Genomic DNA, 20,244 nt, shown 5'->3' with positions numbered 1-20,244 from the left:
TTGTGAGGGCTTCTTTGTTTGTGTGTGGGCGTTTAAAAAGTGGAGTAATTACCCATCAGCCCCCCGGCTTCAGAGACTCATCTCTGCGACGTGTCAAATGCTAGTCTGAAGGAATGTTCCAGGCTATGAAGGAAAAAAAAACACACACCCAATCTGACTGATTACGATTCAGGGATTCAGAGGCCTCTAGGTTCAAGTCCCGGGCAGCTAAGGAACTGGATTGTAGTGTTTTTGTCTAATAAACGGTATCTCCGCTGACTGAAAGAGCGTTAGACACTGTAAGGCTTCACCAGGAGGGAACGGACTAGGAGAATGATCTCAAAGTTCTTCATAATTATGATTTCATGACAGGTGGGCTTATTATTATTGAATTATTCATTTCGCAGGTGTAAACTCCTCAGAATATTGCAGATGGGTATTTATTGATAACAGTCAGGTTAATTTCATGTTATGTCATGTCTTCAGACTATTTCCACCTGTTAACAACATTCCTCATTTTTAAATGGTTAGGAATCTGATTTGGGTGTTTTTTAGTGTAATAAATAATCTGGGCTGATTACATAAGAAAAGTTCAGTTTTGATGGTGCAATTTATTATGAATTTATTATGGATGCTGACATTGCATTAAAATTTTACATGATTCTATAAGAAAAAAAGAATCTTCTGTTTTCTGTATATAGATATTTATGTGTGTAATTATGTGCGTGGATTGAATCTGAAATGTTTTCTGTGAATGCAGCCAGTAGCCAAAGAGGAGGCTGGGAATGCTGGGTTTTGCTGGAAAAGAACCAGATGGCGTCTTATATTAAGCCATTATTCTGACTTCTCTAGGAGTCAGAGCATCAGCGCAGCCTCATGCTGCAGGGATTAATTGGATTTTCGCGGGAGCCGTTTTGGCCGGATGAGGCAGGGATCGCTTGGTACGGAGTCTGTTAGAAGCAGAAATGAATGTTTGAGTGTCACGTGGAGTGGCAGCAGGTTAGGACTCTCTGCCTGGGAGTGGAAGGTCACCGGTTCATATCCCAGGATCGGCAGAGTGACTTCATCCCCAACTGCTCCAGGGACTGGATGACCCTGCTCTCTCAATTGTACGTCACTTTGCATATAAGAATCGGCAGAATGCATGATTGTCTGTGGATTCCTTTTGTGCGGATCGGGACTGCAGCTCCTAAATGATGAGTCTGTACAGTTCGAACCTGGTGATTCGTCGTCTGTGCTGCTCCCCAGTCTGCTGAACCAGCCCTGATGTCTGTCTCTCTGCTTGTTCTGAGCTGCAGGATTTTCCATATTGTTCCGCTGCTCGTGATCCGGCTGTTACAGTACCATGCTTTGCCTGTGCTCCCTGGCTCCTCCTTAAGAGGGCGCTCTCCTCCGAAAGCCGTCCCAGGTCCCTCTGTTCCTCGATAGCCACGTCGTCTGATTTGCCTCCCTAACATCAGCTACCCTCCTGAAGCTTCCGCTTCGCCCGACCTCTGGGCCTCTCTCTAAGCCCTACCTGTGGCGGCTTGTAGGAATCCCGCCTGCCTCTGTCCAATTTGCCCCCTAAATGGATGAGCTGGGCCGGGATGTCCTTCGTTAAGGACGCTGGGATCCCTCCCCGCTGTGCGCCCTCGCTGCAGGGGGGGCGTGGCTGGTGGCTGCCGGTTTGTCGTTAGCTGTTCCTGCGTGTACGTGGTGATGGCGTCCATCACGCCGCGTCACAAAAGTCCTTCAGGGTGACCTCGGCCTGGGAGACGCTGGCGGAATGTTGGATTTCCCGCAGTTTTCCGTGTTCCCGCAAGGTGTCATGGAGTGTGGCAGATCCGGCAAACGAGCCCCATCGTCTAGCGCGCTGCTAATCAAGGGCTTGCAGGATTATTCTGTTAGTCAGCTGTTATGCCGTGTGGCGGGTCACCTGACCGAGTCGGTCTCCGCGAGCGAGTTAATGAGACGACAAGAAATCGACCCTTAAAGGAGCTGTGTTTACTAATTTAATTTAGGTTTATTAATAGAATGCAGCATTTTGGAGCGAATTTAACAGGGACCTCCTGGAAGCGGAGGGACTGATGCAGATTGAAATTATCTTTCTACTGTCATGGGAGCGTGTTTAGGTGTGGCAAGGATTTTTAAGTCTGTAAGCCATGAAAAACGCATTATTTCTCTGTAATATATAAAAATCAGCTGCCGGAAGGTGCTGGAAAGGGGGCGGTGTTCAGCACGGATGTGTCAAGCGGCAGTCTCTCTGCCTGTAATATATTTAGTGTTCTAAACCAGTTATCTCTGGAAGGAAAAATGAGGCCTCACCTGCCAGTGGTCACTGCCAACCCCCACTCATCCGTCCCTTCTGGCACCTTTGGTAACTGCTGAGCTCTGGTCTGGCAAGGTCTGCAGGGGGCCCCTCTGGGATGGGGGGTGGGGGGGGGGACTGTGAAGAGGGCTCACTCCTCTTTATTTAGAGAAACAGATTTGCATCTTGGATATTAGTGAAGACCGGGCCTTTGTTCCAGGGCCCAACACAGTGACCCCCCCCCCCCCCCAAACCTCTCTGGGGGGGCCTGTCACGTCCATAGCTTACTATGAGGAGAGATGCAGCCCCTGGCCCCCTCGGTTTCCCCCACAGACTCTCTGGTCCCGGATTTCTGTTTACTTGTCGGAGGGTGACACGGCGGCGGTGGCGGGGGGGGGGGGTATCCATTGGTATTCTGATGGAGGGGGTCGTCCTGGATACACTCGGGTGACTGGGAAGCATTCAGGAACAGGAACTCCTTTTTGCCTGGTGTGCCCTGAGACCCATGCTGATCGCCCCCATCACCCGGTTGGCCGTAACCGTAGGCGACCAGAGGGGGCCATATGCATCTCTTAATATTTAAAATGCACCAGGAGGTTTAGGTAATCGAACATACACCGGATCGCCTGAGAATGTTCCAAGTTACCTCAGATGCTCTACCGATTTCCCGCACAGCCTCTCGATCCGTGAAGGTTTTCGTGTCTAACGGGAGATCTTTTTGGAAAATTAATCCACTTTTAACGTGTGTGTATTCCCAGCTGGTGTGTGTTCTTAACAGTTATGCAAATCTCTGCTTTATTTTTTACCTTTTTTTGTTGTTTACTCATTGTCTCTCTCTAGATTTTTTTTTTAATTTTTTTTTTTACTGGTTTTATCCTTGTCTGAAATGAATTGTGGTAACATTGGGGCCAATAGTATTAAATGATTTTTGCCTTGAAACAAAGGGGATGTTTAATTGAAACTTTCACTTTCAATCTGAATCCAAATCAGAATTCGAGTACTTATTCTCAGGGGGAAATTTGGTAATTGTAGGTGAAAGTGCATTTAAAGGCTTATCAATGTTAATAAAATATTAATGTTTATGCCCTTTTCTCCAAAGTGTCTTGGGTGTGTTTTGTTTTTTTTCTGCATTGGCTGAATCACCGAGACCAGTGTCACCACCCTGAGTGGGGGGGGGGGGGGGGTCTTGTGATGCCAGGCAGTCTGAGGGGGTGTATCAGCATGTGTGGGGGGGGGGGTGGGTGCCAGAAGTAATGTCAATGTTAATGGATGGTTCGTAGACTGGGGCGGTGAGGCACTGGAACCCCAGGCACCAGGACAGCCAACGCGGGTCTCAAAACACGCGCAGCTAGACAAAGAGTATGTAGGGCGGGATGAAAACAAAGGGGCACTGGGCAGCTGGGGGGGGGATTTATATTGGCTTGTAAGCCATGGCCGTGCCATTACAGCATTTTGACTGCCTTCCTGTGTCAGAGAGAAAACAATTGCATCATGTCATCAGTGGAAATCTCCAGACAGCAAAATGTAGCGGGAGGGGGGTATCTGTAGCCCTGTCACCCCCCTGTCCCCCCGTCCCCCCCCCGTGTCTTGAGAATGGTATGTCTCGCTCTTCTTTTATGGATGCTGTTTGTAATCTGGACCAAAAAGTACTTGTTGTCAGGGGGGAGACTCGGCGACTCGGCGTTCTGCCTTCCTGATTTATTTATGCGTGATGATGACATCCTGAGTCTCGGCTGGACGCTGGCCGCCATTCTTAAGCTACTTTTTCTGACAGGATCGTATCAGACTTGATTAATCGGAGAGTCGTGTGAAGGTGGCGAGTGTCTGGCTCTGCGGGGGTGATGCAGGTCGCTGCGCCAACGGGACAAGTGCTGAGAGACGTATCCAAGCACCCGGCTTTTATTCACCCGTCACCGCTGGGAAGAAAAGTGGACAGAAGCTGCATCCTGACAGCTATTATCTGATAAAAATAGATGAGCCAAGGCCTGACTTCTCAGCTCGGGCAGCTGAAAGACAGCCTGCTTCTGTGACCCGGAGGCCGGGTCCTTCGGAGAAGCTCGCTACGTGTTACCTGTGCCAGCCACGAATTCCATTTCCATCGGTCCAGTTAATGCTGCCTTCTGCCGTGTGACTGATGGAACCCCCCCGTCGCCACCCCACCTCCCTCCCCCAGTGATGGCTGGCGGGGTGCCTCAGGGGTATCGCCAACGGCCCACGGCGATATGGCAATGACACTGGGCCGCTTGGGGTGCAGATTCTGCTGGAGGGTGGGGAGTCGGGTTGCTGTAGCGAGGAGAGTCAGGGTCGGGAAAGGGGTTTGGGCAGGGAAGGGAAACGGACCCGCTAAACCAGCGTCGGTCTGGGAGGATTAGGCTCCAGGACTCCCAGCACACTGAAATGATCCCCTTGGTGAACGGAGTTGGGTCTGTAAGGGATACTGTGGAGTTTGGACTTTAAACGGAACCCCATGATAATGAGGCTCAGGTGAAGGGGATGAATGTCTCAGAAGGACAATGGCCTCCTCCCCCATCTTGCACCTGCCTTGTCAGCTGAGCTGCCACCCCCCCCCACCGCGTGGGACGCATCTCTCCACATCGGCAGCCCTGTCAGCCGCGCATCATGCCCGCAGGGCCTGTGGGGAGTCTGCTGCTGCTCGTTAGCCGCTAGCGTCGGGGCCATAATGATCGGCCGGGGTGGCTAAGCTAACGGGGGCGTCTTACTGCCGCTGTCCGTTCCAGGCAGGGCCATTCGGAGCCAGTGCTGGCGGGGGGTTAAGCACGGCTCCTGCAGTCCACAGGAGCTGTCCTTCACGACCAGCAGGGCGGCGCTGCTGTTGTGAGGACAGATTGGCGGTGGGGGTGTCTGGCTTGGCTTTCAGGGACGATCACGGGTCAGGCGGGAAAACCGCGCTAATGGGTATGCAGGGGCGGGTGACACAAGTGCCAGGCTAATAAGCGCGTCCGTCTCGCGGCTGTCAGGGTTCTCACCGGATCCCTCCCACACCTGTCAGGCTGCGCCCCCCCCTCCCCGCCCTGTCCCTGTCAGCCTTCTCCGGCAGCTCCCTCCATTTTCCAGAATATTCCATCCTGCGCCCTATTTCATATGCTGACTGATGGTGTCCTTTATCGTGAAGTCCCACTGAGCTTCAAGCACCCAGACTGAAGTGGGAACGCCAAATCCGGGGAGTTTATCTTAATTGAGGCTCTCCCCCCACACCCCCCCCCCCATCCACCTTAACAACAGGAGTATTTGTTTGCAGCCTAACTGAAAAACACTGCCCCAATGCTAATGCCCTCACCCTCTGCCCCCGTTAATTCCTGCGTGGATGTTTTTGCGGGGTAACACGAATCCCAGAAAAACAAGCGGAGTTTCTGGTGTTTCCGATCGATCCATCTGGCACTGGTGTGATTCAGAGAGGAGCGTGCTCCCAGTCCATCTGAGGAGTGTCTGGCCCCACCAGCCGCACTGTGATCACCGCTGGATGTTCGTTAGTGTAATTAGACGCTTTTTTCAGCGAGTGCCAGAGCAAACAAACCACCCCTCCCAAGTCCTTTCTTTGTCTGGTTTTCCAGTTCGGTGAAGACCAAACATGTCGTCCTGTTCTGAACAAACATAACCTCGAATTCTTGGCCTGCGGGCCTATGATTGGGGTCCTTTTTCTTCTCCACCCTCCACGGGACCTGCAACATCAGATGCTGTGGTGGCGTGGCTTCCTCTCAAAAGTTATCCTCGGTATCACAAGTGAATCGTCTTGGAAGGATAAGCACCCGGGAAAAGGGTTTGTGCTTCGACCCTGGCCAATTATTTGGCGGTTGGGGGCTTTCCAGGTTTCGCCAGCAGGGCGGCGCCGTGGCACGTCGGTGAACACTGTGACAGCCGCCTTTGATCAGTCGCACTGCCAGGCTCTCCCTCAGATCTGGCAGTGCTGCCATATCAGCACAGCGTGCCGCCCTCAGGGCAGAGACACACAGACGTATGTGCCTTTAAACCTGGCGGGTGTTTTGTCTGTGAAGGAGAAGCATGAATGGAGGGGGAGGGGCACATCTTAGCACTGCTCTGGGGCTTTCGGGGCTCTTCTGATGACTGTCTCTCCCCTCCTCCAGGGGACCCATTTTCAGAGGAATACTCCATTCCCTCTCATACCCTTCTCTTGGTTTTGCTTGTTCCCTCACACACACACACACACACACACACACACACACACACACACACTCACTCACTCACTCACTCAGAATTACTTCCTCTCAACATCATGGCACTTTCACCGGTTCAGTAATATCTGCATTTTATTTTATTAATTTTATGCCATCATGCTTAAAAAATTAATTGTGTTTTATTTGTGTGCCTTGCGAAGGCGTGGCATACTGTCCAGGGTGTCCCTGCCTCTTGCCCTGGGCTGCCTGTGATTGGCTACAGTCTCTCTGTGGCCCTGTACTGAATATATGGTTATGGATGGATGGATGGATGGATGAAGGACAGATGGATGGACAGATGGGTGGATGAGTGCAATTCACCATTAAGCACAGTCAGTTTTATCCAAAGATGCATGCAAAGTTGGTTTCATACAGCTAAATAGATATTGAGTACGTGCATCTTAAATAATTTATCAAGGTTAAACTAAACCCCTCTCCCTAGTTCTTGAGCTTCTGCAGTCTGGTGTCTTTGGCTGGTTTGGGGATTCACCGCTCCCCTGATCTCCCCCGGGGGGCGACACAGCACAGCTGCTCTAATGAGGTCACTCGGGAGGCTCTTCCCGTTAACAACGGCTTCCGCCGGCTCCTTATCGCCAATCGCCCAGAGATTAACGAGCCCCACTCGGTTTCGTTTTGCGCTCATTTCCAGCGGTTGCTCGTGTGATCTGCGATCGCCTGTCAGGTCTAGAGCTAATCAGCCTCATATAGCTGAGTATAATGGACATTTCCGAGTGACGTTTGTTATTGTCCTGGGAGGAATGGTGATATATCCTGAAAGAACAGCTGGGCTGAGGATATGATGAACGGCATGACGACGGACGACCTTCACACCTGGAACATCTGGACTGTTTGACCTCCACTTCGATTAAGAGATTCTGTTCCTGGACAACATGAGCAGCTGAGCGTTTGACCCCATCCCACAGCCTCCTTCATCGTCTCCATGCCGCTTCCACGCCTGCCCATAGGACCAGTCCCGCCTGCGTGGCCACCCAGCGCTCGGTGTATGACCTGGACAGCAGTGGATTAATGTCCTTCTGACAGCTGGAGGGAGAATCGAGGCCTGGACTCTTCATGGAGTCTAGTAGCCCAACACGGACATTTAAAGGCAATTTAAACCATTATCTGGGTTTAGCAGAACCTGTGAACAAGAACTGTGATGCAGACCAGGAGCATCTGGCTGGGCCAGATAATTAAAATGGAGAAATTACGGTGTGGAAATGGGTACCTTAGGAAGAAGAGGACACTGTAAGTGTAGCGTCGTGTGGGGAATTATCCCGAGAGAGAGCTGTACAGGCCTCCGCTTTGTGCTTTGAAAAGTCCTCTAAGTGTCCCCCTGTTCGAGCATCAGCCTTGAGATTGAGTAAACACGGGACTCTCCCTCTGGAATTGCAAGGCGTTCTGGGGCTTGTTATCAGAGCGCTCGGTCTAGGAGATGCTGGGGGGGGGGGGGGGAGATTAAATCCTGATACGGTGATCAGGGGCATAGTCAGGGATTACTTTAGTCTCTGGAGGAGTCATTCTATTGCAGGGAACCTCTGCACCCCTCTTCCTTAATCTTCTGCTCTGTGTTTTCTCCTCTGTCTTTCCCCCCCTATTTATCATCCCTCAACACCCCCTTACCCCACCACCACATTATTCTATATGAATTTCAAAGAAATTATGAGCAGTAAATGTGAAGGTGCCTTGCATAGGAACGGCGTGACTGGTTACGTCTGTGTGTCTGGCGCTCTGGGGGTTACGGGCTAAATTATGTACTGGTCTGGCTGCTCTGCCATCCCCCGGGAACTCAAGGTTATCCGAGACACGTCAGATCAAACAGTCCTGCACATATGTGATCCCTGCAAATTTCCTAATCTCATTTTTGATTGTGACCAGAAGTCTGATTGCTCATTTAACCTTTTTAGGTATGTTAATGTCTTTTATAGACTTTTTTCACTGAGGGTATTTTTTTCTTTTCTTAAACATTTTTTCTTAAATATTTTATTGTTGGAAGCCACAATGTGTAACATCAGCTAGTAATTCAGTTAAAGGGATGAAATGATTCCCATGTTTAAGGGATGTGTTGTTAAAGGGATGTGTTGTTAAAGGGATGTGTTGTTAAAGGGATGTGTTGTTAAAGGGATGTGTTGTTAAAGGGATGAGCTGATTTCCCTTTTATTGTTCCCAAGGCATTGCTTGATATCTGACTTAGATCTATTGCATATATATTCAGCATACATACAGCAGGCCATCTGAATACCTTCGGTTGTTTTCATCATTATCGCTTCAGCGTCCCCTGGAGGAATGTACCCTGCCACCCATGCGCCTTAAACACCAACGGCGTTTCCCATCTGCATAAACAACATTGACTATTTAATTACTTCTGAATAAGGGAGAAGTCACCGGTGCCTTTCAAAGTGCGCTCCATCCCTTCTGAATGTAAATAGGACCCCGTTGTCCCCCGCTGAGGTTTGCGTTCTCCAAATGGCGTTAAAGGCGAGTCTTTGCCTTGCCGACGAGGTTTGCAAAGGCTCCTTTGCCATCGGACGGCGTCTGGTGGCTTATTATTGAAGTGTAAGTGCTTTTTTTTGTGAGGAGCAGAAAGCTTCAGGCTTAGGATCTTTGAGTGATTTTTTTTTCCCCCCCCCAAAAGCAGTTTTTACAAATGCAGATCTGTAACATTCAGTCTGGCCACTGGAAACATTCATACTGATAATGAAACAAAGAGTAGGTGGAGAGATTTGACACGATTGTCCACCCCCCCCCCCCCACCCCAAGAAATTCATGCCCCCCCGACATCCCTCTCAGAATAATACGCTGTTAATCTCCATACACCGGCGCATGAAGCGATCTCCGCGTCCAGTGATTGCGAGCGATTTATTACCTGTGGTGATTTACCGGCAACTGCGTTTTGTCATTAACCCCTAACCCCCCTCCTCCCCCCTTCCCGCTCTCTCTCTCTCTCTCTCTCTCTCTCTCTCCCGGAGCAGCGAAGAAGACGTGTGCCACAACGGACTTTGCCTGCAGGAACGGGCAGTGCGTGCCCTCACGGTGGCGCTGTGATGGAGAGCCGGAGTGCCCTGACGGTTCTGACGAGGCGGAGGCCATGTGCAGTGAGTAGGGGACAGGAGGGAACGGACCCCGCACAGGAAGTGGTCATGCTTAACTTCCTGTTTAGGCTTCCCATGCATACTTCCCAGTCCTGGGTCAAAATATCACCAACCCAGGCCCCCATGACTCGCAACCCCTTCCACCTGGGCCCCCTCCTAAACATATTTTGTATCGAACAGCCAATATGGGTTGAATAATCCCAGTCTAATCAGTCATACCAGTTGGTAATTTCCCATGTTGCTTTAAAGTGCTTTTTGTTGCGGTCGTGTTTTTGGTACATAATATTATGACCCCCCCCCCCCCCCAAAGCTGACGGAGGAGGGTGATGTGAGTAAACTACCGCAGATCCCATGGTCTGACAGTACAACCCCCCCCCCCCGCTGCACCCCACCTCCTAATCAGAGGACCCTTGGATTTTCATCAGCAGCATCCTGCTTCATATTTTCCCTCCTTAATTGATTTACGTTGGTGCTGGGACCAAGGCGGGTGGTTTTCAGGATTCCCCCCCCCCCTTCTACTCTTGTAAAAAGCCACATGGATGATATGCGTGCCTGAGTTTTGCCGCTATTCGGTAACATGCAGACACTGGTCCTGTTCTCGCTATTCTCGCCATGGCAACACCCGCCATGCCGATTCCCTGCCTCGGAAGAGTCATTCCAGAACATTTCATTTGAATGCTGCAAAGCAGGATCGCATCTGGCTCAGTAAGTGGAGAGAAAGTGAGACGGAGTGGAAAATCACGTTGATGTGTGTGTGTGTGTGTGTGTGTGTGTGTGTGTGTATGTGTGTGTGTGTGTGTGTGTGTGTGTGTATGTATGCGTGTGTGTGTGTGTGGTGTATGCTTTTTTTTTTTTTAAACCCCCCCCCCCCCCCCCCCCCGTCACCCATCTCCCTACATCTCCTTGATTCCCACACACCCCCCACAATCCCTCTCCCCGCATCACCCCGCCTGACACCATCTTTTTTCTTCTGTCATAAGTCTGCCGTTACATAAGAGCCCAGTTGAAATATTCATCCCAGCCACGCGTCCACGCCGCCCCCGCTCCGCGCCGAGCCCCCAGTGCGCGGTAACGCCGTCTCCTACCACCCGCGACATCGGCCGAGCGGCGCCTGCCCCAGCGGGGGGGAGAAAGCTTGCGTCCCTCTGAGTTTTTGGCTGCAGCTGCGAAGCGCAGATACGCCAGGAACCAAAAATGCCAAAAGTGACGGCAGCCAAAATAAAGCCATCACCTGTTTTTTGTTTCATATTTTTAGCTCGTGAGGAAGTGTGTGAAACCATCTTTTGGTTGCACAAATCCCAGCTTTAAACCCTCCAGCGTGTAGCTCGGTGGGTTGGTGCTTGTGATCGGAAGGTTGCCAGTTCAAACTCCACCCTCAACAGAAGAGTCACATCTCTGTTGGTCCCTTGAGCAAGGCCCATAACCTCTGGAAATTCCCCAGGGGAGCTCGATAGATGGCCGACCCTGTGTTCGGACTCCAAGCTTCATCCTCTGTATATGTGTGTCTCAAGGAGAGCATGATGGGATACGAACAAAAAGAAGCATCCCAGTGTTTCTCTGCTCTGCTTGTGCAAATGGCAAATAAAACCGTGTTTCGAAAAGGGTTGCACCTCTGAGGAGGGAGGGGGCTTGCTAACCGCAGGACGGGTGCAATTCGTTTAAGCTGATGCTGTAAATCGCATCGTCCTCTGACTCCAAACCCCCCCACCCAATAAAAGGTGGGGTACCTGTCCCAATTGCCCTACAAATTGCTTTCTGTGGCTTATTGCCACTCTGACAGAAAAAGGGCCCCTTTGGCATGATTGTACAGAGGCCAATGAGGGGTCAGCAGAGACTGCTGGGACGGGGTGTCCGGCCTGCCCATGAGCCCGAATCGCCGTGACGACCATTTGTCATGTGGCTAAGTGGGCGGAGCCAGACACAGGGGTCGCCGTGTCAGATACAGATTAATAGCGGGCTCCTCCCCCAGGTCACTAGTGAGGCTGTCGGCTCGACCTCCCAGAAGACACTTTTGTGGAGACATACAGCTTTAATAAGGGAAGCATTATGAACTCGGGTTTATTAACAGTATAAACCGAACCCAGCTTTGGATAGAATGTCAGTTTAATGTACAACAAAAAAATTAAAATTACAGGCCTTTATCAAATGCTCATGTAGGGAAGGACAGCATTGAAAGCAGATTAGCATGAAAATACGGTAGAGTTGGTGGTATCAAACAAGGCCCATTAGCTAATCTAGCAGCAGAATTACGTAGCTGGAGGGGGTTTAATTAGTGTCATAAAAACACTGGACATAGGAAATGGAGCCAGGTGGTTTTAAATGGGAATGAATTAATATGGTCTGTTTGTGACACCACTACATCAGCAGCTCACGACCCTTCTACAGTGTAAGTTATTTTGGCAGATGGAGTGACACTGAGGGTATTCTGTGGGTAACCCCCCAATAGTGATGGGGCCCCCCTGTGTGGCTAAACATATAAAATGCAATTTCTGATTAGTTTATGAATAAGGAACCAGGAATAAGGCATTTAAAACAAACATCCATACAGTGAAGCCTTCATTTCACTTCTACACAGGGCTATTCCCACATCCCACACATTCATGGCCGTCTGTTTGGGGAGGGTAGTGTACGTGAGGTTTGAGTTACACTTCACACATTACAGCTCCATAAGACCTACGATCTATCTGTTGGTGGGCGTCTGCTCATGTGACCTTGCATTACCTTCACTAGTCCCCCGTAACTCTCCTGCCACGGTTTCGACCATGCTGCCCCCCCCCAGCCCCCCACCACGAGGCCACCAGTAGCTAAGATACCGTGACTTATATGATTGATTTCCCTCAGCGCAGAATCAATAGCAAACCCAGGAGACCGCAAATCAGATTAAGTCCAGGTTCTAGAAGTAGTGTCAGAAGCTCTGGTGATTACGAAATCTTCGGCTAAACGAATCGTGGGTATTAAAAGCGTGGCGTGTCCGTGCCGCTGTTTGTGGGCTCACTACATGATTGGATTTTTGTTTTTGTCCACAGTGAAGCTCAGCTCTGGTGCCTCCTGATTACGTTACAATTATGCCGTATTGCTATGGAGATCCGCGCTCTGACGATGTCTGCATTATTCTTCTCGATGATCCCCCCCATCCAGCTCATAGAGTCCTCTTTCCGCGTTCTTCACTTCTCTCCTCTTTTTTTCCTCTCCTCGTCAGATTACCTGGGTTCTTGCGAACTCAGATGCGCAGTTCCAGGCATGGTCATATTGCATAACTATGCAAGGGGTTAAAGAAAAGTCAGATCCTTTAAACTTGCACTTCTCTGACAGCTAATGGTTCAGGCTGTCTTGGGGTGCTCGTCGAGATTCTTTAAAGGCTTGTTTATCCCGGTGCCTCGCAGTGCTTCATTAGCATTACAGTTCTCATCAGCCTCGGAGTGACTGTCTACCCCCTTGAGCCGTACTATGTTAGATCTTAACCCTGCAATTATCAGCTGTCGAACCTCAAATTGTGTCACCCCCTCCAATACTGGAAATTGCATGTATCAGCCACTCTTAAAATTATCCCCGGTAGCCGAACTCTCTTTCTCTGACAGCTGAATTGTATATAGATGAAGTCGGAGACAAAAAAATGATCCATTATTATGCGGTGAGGCAGTTTTACTTGTTAATTATTTTGAATATGAAGGGAAGTTTCAGTCAGATGCGCCGGATGGGTTCAATTTCATGCTTCAAGCTGTACTTCCTGGAGTAATTTCCCCTGCGGCTGCACACTAGCAGCGAGACAGATGCCTTGGGCCCCGGGGCCCGGCCCCTGATGCCTGCCCGGGTCTCCCAGACAGACCCACAGTGCTGCCGTGACCCGATTAGTGCCTCAGCAAGCTGTTAGGGCAGGAGCTCTGACTGAGTCCCTTTGGAAAAGCATGTTTCCCTTGTCCTGTTTGGGTTCTGGTGCCAACCAGGCCAGCGAGAAAAGGTCCCACTCAGTGAATTTAAACAAATTAAGGTGTGACCCCCCCCTCCCCCCCCCCCCCCAACCAACCACCACCACAAACGTCATGCCAAGAAAATAAGTGTCTCCTAGAAAGAACAAACCCATTGTTTTAATTAAAGTTATAAATAGCCCTTCTTTAATGTGTTAACAACATACTGCTGCCAAGCAATTACAATTTTACCAGTTTAATGCATTTTTCCTCTTTCTGTAATATTATGCAAATCGTTGGTATTCGGCATAATTGGAGGCACTGAAATCTGATTCCTGTACTTCATTGTTTAATGTGATATCATATTTATACACATTTGTATTTAGAATTTCTTTTCTTTAGGCTGAAGGCTTCACCACAAGTGTCTCACACTCATCCTCTGTTGTCCTGAAGTCCTAACGAGCGGCAGTTAGCACCATGACATGCAGCGATAGAAACAATCGATCAGCCAACGGCGCACTACGTATCGTAATTTCGGGCCAGTATAATTAGTAGCGCTTTCAGTATTAAATGCAGAATTGTTTTAATTAATGTGGGAGTAAGCTAATAAAAACACGTAGATGTTCAGAGGCATAAAAGTACCAAATTAAGAGAGGACTGAGCAATTTAAGACGATTTAATTAAGACAATTGCACTGCTAGTCGGTAACAAATGGTTATGAAGCATCCTTGGATAAATTTTTTTAATTATTATATAACATCATTATGAAATAAAATGGGGGAAAACTGGCTATAAAGGGAAAATAGTTTGTGATTATATTAAGACATCACGGATGACTTTGACAGGTTAACCTTGGCTGGACATTCGTTGACCTGTCGAAGCTACCAAGGAATCTCGGAGAGAAACAGTGGCTGGCAGGTGACTGGGGGTCTGTGTAACACAGGAATAACGGCCGGGCCAATTTCCACTCCAGGTTTTGTATAAGGGGGTGAAAAAACAACACAATTAATCCTGTTAGCAGATGCTTTTCACAAGCATAACAGACCGTTTGTTGTGGCGTTGTATTCAAATTGCAGTTGCTAAAGTTAAAATTTATCCCGCCGGCAAGGTGAAAACGCAGAACGAATAATAAACAATGATACAGCAGCAGTGAGCCATGATCTTTTAGTACTTGGGAGATGCTGAACTACATTAAAATGACCCCTGATTTATCAGGTATCTCTGCCAGGTCAACGTTTAATGCTAGTTTACCCACCTTTTTTCTTTTTTAAATCCTGGAATAATCATGCACAGTAATGGAGGAGCACTTTTCCTGCATGACATTTAACCAGAGCGCTGGGAGCTGTCGCCTCCTGTTTACCCTGGCGGCCGGTGAATGTAGAACGGGCCCGAGCGTCTGCCCAGAACGAGGCGGCAGGCCTGGAGGCCTGCTCCCAGATCGATTATGCGCCGGCTTCATAAATAATTCAGCAGACAGAGCCGGGTGGGTGTTTAATGTCACCTCCAGAAGTTCTGCGGAGGAGCCAGAAAGAAAGAGGGCGACTTTTGAGGAGTGAAGCCTGTACCGGGCCAGGTGGATGACAAATGAGGAATCAGTCTCTCTGGACCACGATGTACAGCCGCGATCTGTCGCCGTTTCCGCATTTGTTTGGGGTTAGACCGCTTTCACATGTTGATAAATTCTAAGCTATCATGGTCCATATATGTAATATTATAATTAAATATTATAATCCATTATAAGCCATTTTTCATCAGTCTGCCATCTTAACCCCTCCCCGTCCCCCTGCCATCTGACCTGCTCCACATAGGAATTCTAGTGCTGGCGGCTATTGACAAAGATGGTGATGGACAGTAGAGAGCCCTGAGAGGCGGAACGACAGAATGAAGCCGATAATCTCCTGAAGTTACAAAGTAGCTCAAATACAAATTCTTACTCTAAGTTTCAAACCAAAAAGCACAGTTTGATGTGAAGGATTGTTGGTATGGTACATCTCAGGTGTCTGAGCATTTGCATCTTAAATAACTTTCTGATTTGCCCTTAATGGTTTATAATGGATTTTAAAACAGATTTTAACTTGACAGGTAAAATGTATAAATTGTGTAAGGAGCTTTGAATCTAGACATCAGTGATAAGATGGTAAAAACAAAGTCTCTCAAACACTAATGTTTTCCTGTTGTGTGAAGGGTTTGTGTCTGAGTCCAGGATTCAGCTCATTCATTGAGGTCATGCTTCACCACCATAAATATCATTGTATTTAATATGTTTTTCTTTGATATTTGTACCATTGCACGTCTATATTAAAGGTTAATGCTTTTATGTTATTTGCTGTCAAGCCAATATTAGCTCCATGCAATCATATAGACAGCATTGCGCTGGAATATTCTGTATTCTGTCCAGGTCATTGAGCTTTCCCAAGGTCCAGTCTGCTGCATAGTTTGTGACGGCTGGATTATTTGTTGATTATTGTTGCAGGGAGTCGAAAGATAATCTCAATGTCTGATGTCAACTGCTGTTCCAGTGGTCATAACCACTGTCTTATTCGCTTTAGCTGTAGCCTTTTCACTCTGTTCTTTAATTGTCCTCATAAGTGTATTCAGATGATCATTTTCTTGATAAGTGTGGTGTCATCAGCCTTTCAAAGGATGTCTCAATTGACAGGGGTGCTGTAAATGGGGGGGAGTAGTTAGAAAAAATTCTTAAGCAACAGGGGCCTTAAAAAAATTGGAACATATGATTGGCTAGGGTTGGGGGCCCAATATTATAATGACACCCCTGTCAATAGGTATGGTAGTAGTATGCAGCTGTGTTGACCTCCTGTACAGTCAAGAACTATACAGTTTATTCATGTTTTCTCCTGACCAAGGCTTCTTGTCCATGGTAAAGATTCTTCATAAGGTCAATAAGGTGCTTGGGGGCATCCATCTTCCTGAGGACATTCCGGAGTTTGACATGGTCACGCATGCGAAGGCTTTGTTGTAATCAATTAAGCACATGTTGGTTTCCTTCTGGAATTCCTTTTTTCCTTTGTGTGCTCATAATGATTTCTCTCATTTCTCTGTCATTCGTAAATCCAGCTTGCGCGTCCAACAATTAGCTTTCTATGTAAGCCTTTAATCTAAATTTAATAGTATTTAGCATAGTCTTACTGGCACATGATTAAGAAAAACTGTATGATATTTCAAGAAACAGATTAAAAGCCAAAATCAATCCAGAACCAATAAAAAACTCAAAATGTCAGTATTGGTCTCATTTGCTTTGTGTAAACATCAGCTCTTGGTTGCCTTCTGCCAATCAATGCGTTTACCCTGTTAAAATAACATTCCCACGTCATCGCGTTCACGTTGAAAATAAGACTGACCGCCGTCTTTCTGCCGGCTCATCTCCTCCTTCCGGGAAACAAACAAAGGAAAGGCCAGTTTTATTACTCACAGAATTGAAAAGGTTATATTTGGCATCGATTCTGAAAGCAATAAATACAGGGTACAAATCAAATCAGATTCCAGGGGGATTTCCTCTTTAAAGCTTATATGTTTTGGTTTATCCGTTTAAAGGATTCGCAGGATGGAAAGATAGATGCTGTGTATTAATGACCACACAGTCCCGTAGTTAATCACGTGTTTTGAAAAAGTGCTGGAAATTTGCAACATTTGTTCCTTTAAGCCATTAATTTATTAGGCTGTCTGCACAACCTTGTTTTAGTTTAGCGATGCAGCTGTTTATTTGCCGTTTTTGCTTTATTCTTCGTCCCATTGATTATTTCCTATTATGAACAGATGGCATTGTCGCAATCAGACTCCTCCGTGGACACTGACCATTTTTTCGGAAATGCGCAGCTTTGAGACTGGCTGCATATGTGCCTGCTGGGAAATGGCTTAGGAAGAGCTCCCGTTCGATGTCGCCCCACGTCCCGAGGTTTACGACCTCATTAGCGCGTTAGCCGAGGCTAACATCCACGGCTGCGTCGCGCGGCTCAGATGTGCACTCGCGTGATTTATTGTGTCTGCTGACGGTAGCGAATTTGCTAACTCTGTTCCCTTTGTTCTGTTCGAACTGACTTGTATGAATTCACCCCGCGCGGTGAGACTGTACGATAAGGAAGATCCACGTGACGGTGAGTTTCGTCATGCACACAAACTGTACAGCAATCTGATTATCTTTGCCTTAGACTGCAAGGTAATGGAATCAATCATGGCTCTGAGCTGTGCTGCAATGAGCCATGCATCATGGTTGGGGGGGGGGGGGGGGGAAGAGATTGAGTCGTCCAAAGAACATCGGCAGACCTATTGCCTGTCCCCGGATCTTCACACCTCCTGAGGGCCATCTGAAGAGCTTCTTCCAAAGACCTCTAGAGGAGATGGACAGGGCCTGGTCCCTTCTATATTCTGAGTGTTTTCGCTGTCTTCTTCTAAAAGCCTCTTCCCGGCATCAGAGACCCTCCCAGCTGCCTCAAATTCCCAGTGATTCTGGTTAGAATGCAGCCTCTTCTAGCTGGATGCTGTGTGCTTGTTGTCAGACCCCATTTGTAGTGTCAGATTTGATTTAAGTTTGGGGGTAGTGATTATGACGTCAAGTTTTTAAGGCTGTGTTTCTGTATTGGGACTTTGGGGAGGGGGGGCAATATCTGTATCTGTGGTCGTGTAGGAAGGGAAAATGCACCAGTTATACCATTTGTTTCCTCCTGCATGGTCCGTCTTTGTTTACTGCTGCTCTGGGTTGCTAAGGTGAGCTGTGTTCACACTAACAGCGCAGTATCACCTCCCAGACGATGCGTCTCTGGTCCCAGAATCGTCATTTACCTGTCAGGTGCAAGTCGCCTTCCGGGGTCTGTCCCAGTTACGGTATGATAGAATTTTCCGGTCACAAGTCAGCGTATGCTTCTTCTTGGGTTTATCGCACTTTCTCGGGGTTTGGAGCAGAAAGCACTCCAGAACTTGTTCGAGGGGGGGGCAGGTCACATGACCAGTCGTGGATGTGTTTTTCAGAAACCTGAATGGTTCTGGTAGCCTCCAACAATGACACCCACCCCTCCCCCCACAACAGTGTGGCTGACGGCATGCCCCTGCTTTCCCAGTCCTCTGGCAACACGTGTCTGTTCCCACTTGACAGGATCCGTGTGCGCTCAAGCGTGAACACGGGACTCGTTCCCACCGCGCCTCAGACCTCACTTCCTACACGTCAGACACATGGAGCTGTAATATGTCACAGCTATACTTGCTATGACTCCCATTGGGTAAAGTTATATCTATCAGTAGCCGAAAACATCTGAAAATATGGGATAATAAAGGAAGTCAGTATATAATAATGTATACGAGACCATATGTTATGGGGGTGCTTATATGTCAGTGGGTCATACTTTAGTCTCCAGGGTTACAAAATTCCAAATTTTATATGGACTTTGCAAGTTCTCCCTGGGTTAGGATGCTAACTAGCTGCCTTGTACTACCAAGTGGTTATGGAAGATGGATGCATGTTTCATTTCAACTGGGTACATTCCTGCCTGGATTTCTGTACTTCTGCTCAGAATTTAAGGGACAGGAATTGCTGAATCCCTATAGATGCATCTATTCAGGTTTCCTCCAGTCAGTTTGACTCTGCCAGTATGGGAGGGGTTCTCCATTCGTGTCAGTTGGAGAGGCAGTCTGGTAAAAGTTGAGAGCAGGAAGGCACAGCTCCAGGACGATAAGGTCCAAGCAGGTCCCACCCCCCCAGCCCCCGTGTCACCGTGTGCAGTCGGGGTAGCCCCGCCCCCCCATTGTCCACCCACAGATTGAGTGTCCGAGGCACGGAAATTGGCGGACGTCGATACAATGGGCATGGGCCGATGCGGAGATAGCTGAAATGAGGTCTGTGAATGCCCACTCTGTGGGGTGTCCCTTGGAGGGGAGAGCAACTGGGAAGGGAAATAAAAAAAAAAATAATTCTTCAAGCTTCTGGGATTTGGCACCCCTGTGGTGCTGCCGAGGAACCACTCTGCTATGCCATAGCAAAGAAACCCCCCCCAACGCAGGGAGTGTCTGCAGATCTGCATGCTGGGAGAGAAACGTTTTTATTAGAAATTGACCATGTGATACAGGAACAGGAAATGTGTCATCGACTGGCCGCTTTTCCTCCCTGTCACTCTCAGCATGACCTGGCTGAATCGGCACCTGCCACCCGGAATCCTCATTATAGCTCCAAATCAAATCCCAGTTTACCGATCCGCCCCAGAACAAGTCTCACATGAACACAGATGCATTGCAAACCATTCATCCTGTCATGTATAACAGGAAGTGAAGTGCCTGTTTCAGCTGGTGGTAGCAGTGAATATTTCCTCCTCACTAATGATGCCCTCTGTTTCCCCCCCCCCCCCACCTCCTTCCTGACAGGTCGACAGTTATGCCCCCCCGAGAAATTCGACTGTGGGGGCTCTTCGGGCAAATGCATCTCGCTGTCCTGGCGATGCGACGGCGAGCGGGATTGCGAGAACGGCGCCGACGAGCTGGCCTGCGTGGCAGGTGGGTTCCTGGGATCGCGGACGGGAGCTGGTTGGTTAGAACGCGCTGCTTTTATTTAATATTTGGTGTAGTGTTTGTGTATGGCCAACAGGGGGCCACACCTCAGGTTTAAGCCAAATCTTAGATTCATTTACATTGTCACGGCTTCCATGGTACATGTCTGTGGGTTTGAGCAGGGCCCTTATCCCCCAGCTCCCTGGGCGCCCCAACAGGTGGCCGCCCTTCACGGCCAGCTTGCTCTCACCTACAGAGAGCAAGTTGGGGGAGGTGTAAAGCGAATTTCCCCACGGGGGTCA

At 48.7% G+C, this 20,244-nt stretch overlaps 1 protein-coding gene across 2 annotated transcripts in view; it reads left to right on the top strand.

Annotated features, from left to right (window-relative positions):
- lrp8 (low density lipoprotein receptor-related protein 8, apolipoprotein e receptor) overlaps positions 1 to 20,244 on the top strand; it is an 86,323-nt gene that overhangs the window by 32,359 nt on the left and 33,720 nt on the right. For both annotated transcript variants that reach the window (XM_072699825.1, XM_072699826.1), the window contains exons 3-4: positions 9,429 to 9,551; positions 19,820 to 19,948. In XM_072699825.1, coding sequence (XP_072555926.1) covers positions 9,429 to 9,551; positions 19,820 to 19,948 — 252 coding nt within the window. The remainder of the gene's footprint in view (positions 1 to 9,428; positions 9,552 to 19,819; positions 19,949 to 20,244) is intronic.

The sequence above is a fragment of the Paramormyrops kingsleyae genome, chromosome 15, assembly GCF_048594095.1.
Source record: "Paramormyrops kingsleyae isolate MSU_618 chromosome 15, PKINGS_0.4, whole genome shotgun sequence".
NCBI classification, from domain to species: domain Eukaryota; kingdom Metazoa; phylum Chordata; class Actinopteri; order Osteoglossiformes; family Mormyridae; genus Paramormyrops; species Paramormyrops kingsleyae.
The sequence above is the reverse complement of the archived record's forward strand: the minus strand, read 5'-3'. Positions and strand labels throughout refer to the sequence as shown.